General features: G+C 42.3%; 1 protein-coding gene across 1 annotated transcript; it reads right to left on the bottom strand.

Moving 5' to 3' along the window:
* Positions 1-5,759: 5,759 nt before the first annotated feature.
* LOC308460730 (putative olfactory receptor 2B3) lies at positions 5,760-7,484 on the bottom strand. Its single transcript, XM_080977245.1, has 2 exons — positions 7,410-7,484; positions 5,760-6,991 (listed from the first exon to the last, which is right to left on the bottom strand). The coding sequence occupies exons 1-2, from the start codon at positions 7,466-7,468 to the stop codon at positions 6,034-6,036; spliced, it is 1,017 nt and encodes a 338-aa protein (XP_080833371.1). The 5' UTR covers positions 7,469-7,484; the 3' UTR covers positions 5,760-6,033.
* Positions 7,485-8,345: the final 861 nt, after the last annotated feature.

Below are 8,345 nucleotides of genomic sequence, written 5' to 3'. Positions count from 1 at the left end.
AAGGGACTGTTGTGGGGGGGAAATGGTATTCTCTTTATTCTTTTGATTCAGCTTCAGCACTATCTGAAAGGAGTCTCATTTAACAACAGTGCCGGGGATGAAGTTTCCTTTGACCAAAATGGATACTTGGCCACTGGATTTGATATTATCAGCTGGGTCACATTTCCAAACCTGTCCTTCCTGAGAGTCAAGGTTGCAGAGATAGACCCCATTGCTTCCAAAGAGAAAGAATTGAACGTTTCTGTGAATAGCATCAGATGGCCCAGTGCTTTTAACCAGGTACAGATGATTCATTGTTTGGGACCACATGCTGGTGGGCAGTTCTAAACATGGGGGGGGGGGTCCATGCTCGTTCACACACAGTCATTTGTTTGTGCATATTCATGCACACTTTTGAAGAGGACAAGAACATGGAGGTGAGCACTAGGCTAACTACTAGTTCGCAGCTTCCTCCTCCTACATATTCTATTACAATTATATAATCCTCCTCCACACGCATTCAAGGTGATGTACAAGGAAACTGGGTTTTTTTTAGAGTTTAAAACAGCACACAGAAATAACAGAAATAATAGCTACATTTAAAAACAGTACAAAGTGGACACCCGTGGCAGAACTATTCATCCAGCTTGGAAAACTTGTTGGAACATAAATATCTTCAATTGTTTCCAGAAAATGCAGGTAGTGGATGCTAGTCATGTCTTGACAGAAAGGCTGTTCTACAGAACATGGGAAGCCACACTAAAAGACATGTTCTGAGTTTCTGACTGGTGGACTCTGCTATTTTTGGAACTTCTTTCTTTCCATTTGCCATCTTCCCCATCACAAACCGTGAGGAACACTGTTTCTGTGAGGTGCAAGATATTTGCAATGAATCTCACTATGTGTTTCCTCAGCCCACCCCCTTTGGGGGAGGCAGCAAAGTTTGACAACATGCTGGGAGGAATGAAGTAGGAGACAGCCTTGGTGTGTGCCCATGTATATGTCACACTGAAGACCTCCAAGGGTCATGTGAAGTTTGTAGGCCCAGGGTGACACACATGTTCTGTAATTTTATGCAGAGGTGAGTAGGAGGATGCCCTATTGAATATTGCACACTTTACTTCCAAGAAAGCATGTGTAGAAATGGGGAAACCAACAACATGGTAAAAAATAAGCAACATATAGTGAAGCAAACATGAGGGATTTTGTCAAGCTGTCAGAAATTAGTCAAGTGAGGTTTAAAGTGTTCTGGTGGAAAGACCCTGGCCAAATCACAGAGGGAGTGGAAATATTTCCTTGAGAACTATTTTCATATACAGGCTGAGACCATTTCATTAGGCCCCCATGCGCATCAGTGGAGCGCATATAAGTGCGCCCTGCCCCATTACATCCCCAGTTCTGCCCCAGTCCTGCCTTCTTCTGGGTCCAAAAGGATCTGTGCATCATCAATCACACATCAATTGGACGTGCTACAATGATTGCCACTTGTACTAAAGACTGTGATTACAGTGGTACCTCGGGTTAAGAACTTAATTCGTTCTGGAGGTCCGTTCTTAACCTGAAACTGTTCTTAACCTGAGGTACCACTTTAGCTAATGGGGCCTCCTGCAGCCACTGCGCCACCACCACACAATTTCTGTTCTCATCCTGAAGCTAAGTTCTTAAGCCGAGGTACTATTTTTGGGTTAGCGGAGTCAGTAACCTAAAGTGTCTGTAACCTGAGGTACCACTGTATAGGCATTCTAGGGTTGTCATGTTTTGAAGAGCAAAAAAGAGGACACATTTGCCAACTTCTACTTGTAACTATGGATCACTATGATGACTCTTATCATGAAAAAGAGGACATGTCCTGGGGAAAGAGGGCATATGGAAACCCTATAAAGCACCATCTTGATATGTGGACATGATTTAATGAAAGCTTTGTCAGGAGGCCTCTCTAAAGTATAACCAGTTTGCCATGCCAGTACCAGACAAATATATGGCCTAAATGCTGAGACATTAACCAATTTCACTTCTATACAGGTACAACCCATTTCATGGTGTAATGATGTCTGTCAACCAGGTTATAGCAAGAGAAAGAAGGAAGGGAAGCCATTTTGCTGCTATGATTGCTTTCTATGCCCAGAAGGGAAGATTTCAAACCAGACAGGTAAGAGTAGTCATGCCCATATTATTTTTCCCTCTAGGACATAGTTTTACATTCGTGTTTACAGACCCCCATTTCCTTCATATTTAAAAGGAATAGTTCACATGAGTGGAGAGAGTATAATATGGCAAGTGAATATGGCAAGTGTGCTCTCATGCACAGCACCCAATTTCACCAGGAAAAAATGAAATCAAATGAAAATAATTGCAAAAAAATCCAAATATCAAAATGGAGGTTATGCTAATTCTTTTTGTAATGTTTAATAAAAGTTTGGCGAAAAACTAGATATTTTTTTTAAAAAAATTAACCAAATTCCAGACATCTACCGAGCTTCAGGTTAACTTTTCCTGTCTTCATACCCCTAAATTCTGGATTCTTCTTAAATCATTGCTTTCTGTAGATATTTTCAAAAAGAAAAAGTAACATTGCTTGAAAATTATGTGAACTGATTTTGAGCTAGCAGTTCTCATTCAGAGTTTTAAAGAGATGTTTCTGTAGTGCACTGAAGGCAAACTTCACTGCAATGAAAAAATGTTTCTTTCCTTAGACATGGAGTACTGTTTGATGTGTTCGGATGGTCAATATCCAAACAAAGGCCAAGATTTATGCATTCCAAAGAATATCAGCTTCTTGTCCCTTGAAGAACCTTTGGGGATCACTTTAGCTGCTTTTACTCTTTCCCTTTCTTCCATCACAGCTTTGGTGCTGGCAATCTTCATTCAGCACAAAGACACTCCCATAGTCAAAGCCAACAACCGGAGCCTCACCTACACTCTCCTCATCTCCCTCCTGTTCTCCTTCCTCTGTGCTCTGCTATTCATTGGCCGACCTGAGAAAGTGATATGTCTGCTTCGACAAACCACTTTTGGCATAGTCTTCTCCGTTGCAATTTCATGTCTTTTGGCCAAAACCATTATTGTGGTTCTAGCTTTCATGGCCACCAAGCCAGGGTCCACTATGAGGAAATGGATAGGGAAAAGACTGGCTGCTTCTGTTGTTCTTTCCTGCTCCCTCATTCAAGCCACTCTTTGCACTGTGTGGCTAACAACCTCTCCTCCATTCCTAGATGTAGATATGTACACAATGTCTGAAGAGATTGTTTTGGAATGTAATGAAGGATCTGCCATCTTGTTTTACTCTGTCCTAGGCTACATGGGTTTCTTGGCCACTGTCAGTTTCACAATAGCTTTCTTAGCCAGGAAGTTACCTGACAGTTTTAATGAAGCCAAGTTTATCACCTTCAGCATGTTGGTCTTTTGCAGTGTTTGGGTGACCTTTGTCCCAACTTACCTTAGCACAAAAGGGAAATACATGGTGGCTGTGGAGATCTTCTCCATCTTGGCCTCTGGCGCTGGGTTACTGGGCTGCATTTTTGTCCCTAAATGCTATATCATTTTGGTTAAACCTGAGTTGAACAACAGGGAGCTACTGGTGAGAAAAAATAATTCAGGCATTAGAAACTAATAACCCCTAATTGTGATATTAGTTATTGCTGGGCTTGAAATGCCTCCTGAACTTTGTAGCCCTATTCTGTTGATGTGAAAGGTTTTGAGGGAGAACCCCCCTCTTCTTTTCATCATGTACACAGTAAAGATAAAGATAGAATGTGTTACCTATGCTTTATTGAATCTACATGCAATGTTTAAATCTTGGTAATGCACCCCATTTTTTTAATCCAATTCAAATCATTGTTTCACAGTACAGTGGTGCCTCGCAAGACAAAATTAATTCGTTCCGCGAGCTTTTTCGTCTTGCGGTTTTTTTCGTCTTGCGAAGCACGGTGTCGGAAAAGTTTTGGAAAAGCTTCAAAAATCACCAAAGTCTTCAAAAACCTCAAAAAAGGCTACCACACCGCGTGCTATGAGTTGCTCCTCGAAGTCAAGTCTCAACTGTATTAACGGTTTTAAGAAAAAGGAAACAAACGTGCAAGACGTTTCCGTCTTGCGAAGCAAGCCCATAGGGAAAATCGTCTTGCGAAGCAACTCAAAAAACCAAAAACCCTTTCGTTTTGCGAGTTTTCCGTCTTGCGAGGCATTCGTCTTGCGAGGTACCACTGTATCATTTATAGCTGCCAATTAGTCCTTTTTAAAAAAATGATTTTTATTAGATTTTATTAGATTTTATGAGTTTATAACAATACCAAATACATATCCATATAAAGAGATTTCTCTGAATCTCACGACACCCCCCATCCCTTCCATGGGTCCTAATGTGAACATTTTCAGCTACATATTATTACATAATCTGTATTTTATATCCATACATATTGTCCATATTACCAGCTTCAAATTAGTCCTGATCTGCTGATAGGCACTGACTTCAAGCTTGCTGGTATTGGCTGAACTGCTGAGTTTTTGTTGGGGAGTTCCACATTGCGGTCGACCCCTGCTGAAAGCAAAACTAACACTGAGAAATGGAGCAAGTGTCCCCATATATTTTAATGTAGAGAGAGAGATCCTCTTGTCTCATCATGCCTTGGGTGCATGATTACCACTTTCAAGGTGCCTAGCACCACTCGCTATGATGAGGAGGAAGCACAGCCTGATTTCATTCAGCCAGTCTCCTGTGGTTTATTTTACGAAAGGATCAAGAGGGACAAACTTCCTCCAAGCACCTTATCCTTGTTCTCACACTACATAAGCTGAAATCAATTTCTCTAGCAGTGTAGATTTTCCAGGGAATATTTACTCATACTTCCCCTGTTTGCCACTGGAGCTACTGGTGGGCACATTTGTACTAACAGGCACCACACTTGGAGGTTCCTTTTGTCACTCACAGCCCTGGGTGAGAAGTTGGGTGCTTCTAAGGATGTGTAGGTGCTACTGAACACATGGACATGCATTACAGATGGGGTTTTTTAAAAAAGCAAGACATGGTTTAGCATGACATCTTCATGAAGACCCTGTTTTGCCTTTCCCCGTAAAAGTACTATGGTGTGGAGTTTGCCAAAATAGTTGGCTAGCCACCAGGAAGGATACCAACTTACAACTTTATTCCGCAAAGCTGAAGAAAAGCACGCCACCTTTTTCAGTTGGCAATACAAGATGGGGGAAATGTTGACTACTCTATGGAACTGGAAGCTTCTGTCTGCTTTTTGAACCTCCTTCTTTTGTCAACAGCCTGATTTAGAAATTCTGCCCAGTTTCATGCCATGTATAGAAGTAGAAACTATGCAAAACTTTTCTTCTTTTATGCCAGTGTCTTCCTTACTTTAAGGCCTCCTTGACTTGATGGCCTCTTCTTGATGGCCATTAAATAAGAGGCTGCCCTATACCAAGCCAGAACATTGGTTCATCAGACTCTGTACCGTCTACACTAACTGGTAATGGCTCTCCATTGTTTCAGATGGGGATCCTTCATAGCCCAGCTTTGAGATAAAGGTGTTGGGACCAATGACATTGTGCACCCCTCCCTCTAAGTCTCTTGTTATTACAAATAATTTGCTATAAAAAAACTTTTTATGCAATATTATAAAACTTTTTTCTTATTCCACCAAGTCTGATCATTTATCTATCTATCTGTCATCTGCACAAGGTTTCCCAAACCTGGTATTCTCCAGATTTTTTGGACTTAAACAGCTATCATTCCTAATCATCAGCCATTCTGGCTGAGGCTGATGGGAGTTGGATTCCAAAACACCACTGGGGAAGGCTCTCTACACGATACTGGCAGTAGCAATCCATGGTTCCAGACAAGAACCCAGCTGTAACTGGAAATACCAGGGACTGAACCTGCGACCTTGTGTATGCAAAACATGAACTACTATCTTTCCCTTCTTTGCCCAACAGACCACTAATTGGATTTCAAGGCTGAACAGAGAATTGATATGACATGTGAATGCCAGACGTAAAAATCAATCCCTCTCAGCCCTTGGATAACATCCAAGCCAACATGCAGGATGGCAACATTCATCCTTTCTTCTTCCAAGACACTCTTTGTAGCAATTTGGCCACTGCCCCATGGACATCCTTGTTCCTCAAGGTATAAATGATAGGGTTGAGAAGTGGGGTGACCACAATGTAGAAAAAAGCAATTTTCTTGTCACTATCTGGAGTTGTCCCCGACCTGGGTCTCATATACATAGAAATAACAGTGCCGTAGAACAAGGTGACCACTGCCAGGTGGGAAGCACATGTAGAGAAGGCTTTGCTCCGACCTGCAGCTGACTTCATTTGTAACACAGAAGACAGAATGAGTCCGTAAGAGGTCAGGATAACAGAAAGGGGCACTAGAAGGATAATCACAGCTGCTCCAAAAACGACAGCCTCCGTAACACGGGTGTCAGCACATGCAAGTTTCAACACTACTGGCATCTCGCAAAAGAAGTGATTAATGAGGTTGGGGCCACAGAAGGGGAAGCGAAGAGTGCAGGCCACATTCATCAGGGAGAGCAGGAAGCCACCTGCCCAGGAGCCTGAGGAAAGCTGCAACTGGTGCCACTTATCCATGGCAACAGCGTAGACCAAGGGCTGGCAGATGGCCACATAGCGGTCATAAGCCATGGCACCAAGCAGAAGAGCTTCGGTGCTCCCCAGGGACAGCCCAAGGTACATCTGGGTCACACAACGGGCAAAGGAGATAGCTCCATTCCCAGACAAGAGATGAGCCAACATCTGGGGCACAGTGCAGGTGACATAACATATCTCCAGGCCAGAGAGTTGAGTCAGGAAGAAGTACATAGGTGTATGGAGGCGGGGGTCAGCCAGCACCAGCATGATGATAACCAGGTTCCCCAAAAAGGTAAATGAGTAGAATATGAGGATGACCACAAAGAGGAGAATCTGTGTCTTGCGGTGGTTGGAGAGCCCCACCAAGATGAACTCTGTGACGGAGGTGAGGTTCTCAAATTCCATTCTAGCCTCCTCCCTGTAGAGAAAGGGCAAATGTAAGAGACCAGGCACAATGGGACAACCATAGACTATCATCTCTCCCACAAACAGAAGGAAGGTTCTAATATGCTTTTAAATAATATGTTTTATCATTGATGTTCTGTAATGTGTTTTTAATGTTGTACACTGCCTTGGGATCCTTGGGATAAAGGGTGGTATATAATTTGAAACTGAAACAACAACAACAACAACAACAACAACAACAACAACACAGCAAGTGAATGCTCTTAGTTGTGAGGACCACCCCCCATTTGACTCTCAAATATTCTTAGGTATTATTCTTTTGCATGATGATTTAGATAGTTAGTGCATCAAGGTACCATGTAATACAATTTGGACCATGATGCTGATTATGTGAAGAGAAAGATTTAGACTGCAATCCCAACCCCACTTACCTTGGAGTAATTCCCACTTTATTCTGTAGAGCTTGCATCTGAGTAGGCATGGCTAGCATTGCTCCTTTTATTATTTCAGTTGAAACATTTCGGATAAACAAAAATACATAATAACAAACAAGACACCTATAACAAAACTTGACTGTACACTTAGTTTCAGCGCTGCTTTTAAATGCACATGAAGAATGGGGGGAAATATTGAAGACAAAGAAACAGCAATAGGTCAACAAAGATGATGTATAGATTTTAAGTTACAGACCAAAAATGTTTAGATACAATATCAGTCCATAATGGACAGTGGAGATCTGGAGGAAGGACTGCTGCCTGTTTTCGCGGGGAGAAAAAACCTGAAAAATGGGAACCAAATAACTGGGAATTGTTTTAGATTTAACCCCTCTAAGCTGCCTATTATGTTCCATAGCACAGAGTGCATTTATCAGCTTCAGCTGGTGGCCCAGCTGTGTCCCTATCTGGGATAGGTGATAGCCTAACTTCTACCATCTATGCTCTGGTAACCTCTAGGTTAGATTACTGCAACATGTTATATGTGGGGCTGCCTCTGAAGATGGGTTGGAAACTTTAGATGGTGCAGAATTCAGCAGCCAGTGCTCACATGGGCAAGACTTATTCAGCATATAACGCCAATGCAAACATGTGTCCTTTTGGGGGGGGGGTGTATTTCCTTTCTTTTTTTCCACTGTGAGGTGTGAGTAGCCACTTAACAGTTTCTATTTGGGGGGGCCCTCCAGATTTAGGTAATCCAATTCCTGTTTTCATCTGTCCCTGGTTTCTTCCTTTCTAAAGCTGAACTCTGTTGTGCTTATCTTAGAGTAGATCTACCTAAGATTGCTCTTCATAGCCTACTCATTCATATATGTATATGATGTGTGGGGGGGGCACACACACACAAGCTGATTCAGTGGCTTGGAAGAAAAA

The sequence above is a fragment of the Podarcis pityusensis genome, assembly GCF_964106645.2.
Source record: "Podarcis pityusensis genome assembly, chromosome: 13".
In the NCBI taxonomy this organism is placed as follows: domain Eukaryota; kingdom Metazoa; phylum Chordata; class Lepidosauria; order Squamata; family Lacertidae; genus Podarcis; species Podarcis pityusensis.
The sequence above is the reverse complement of the archived record's forward strand: the minus strand, read 5'-3'. Positions and strand labels throughout refer to the sequence as shown.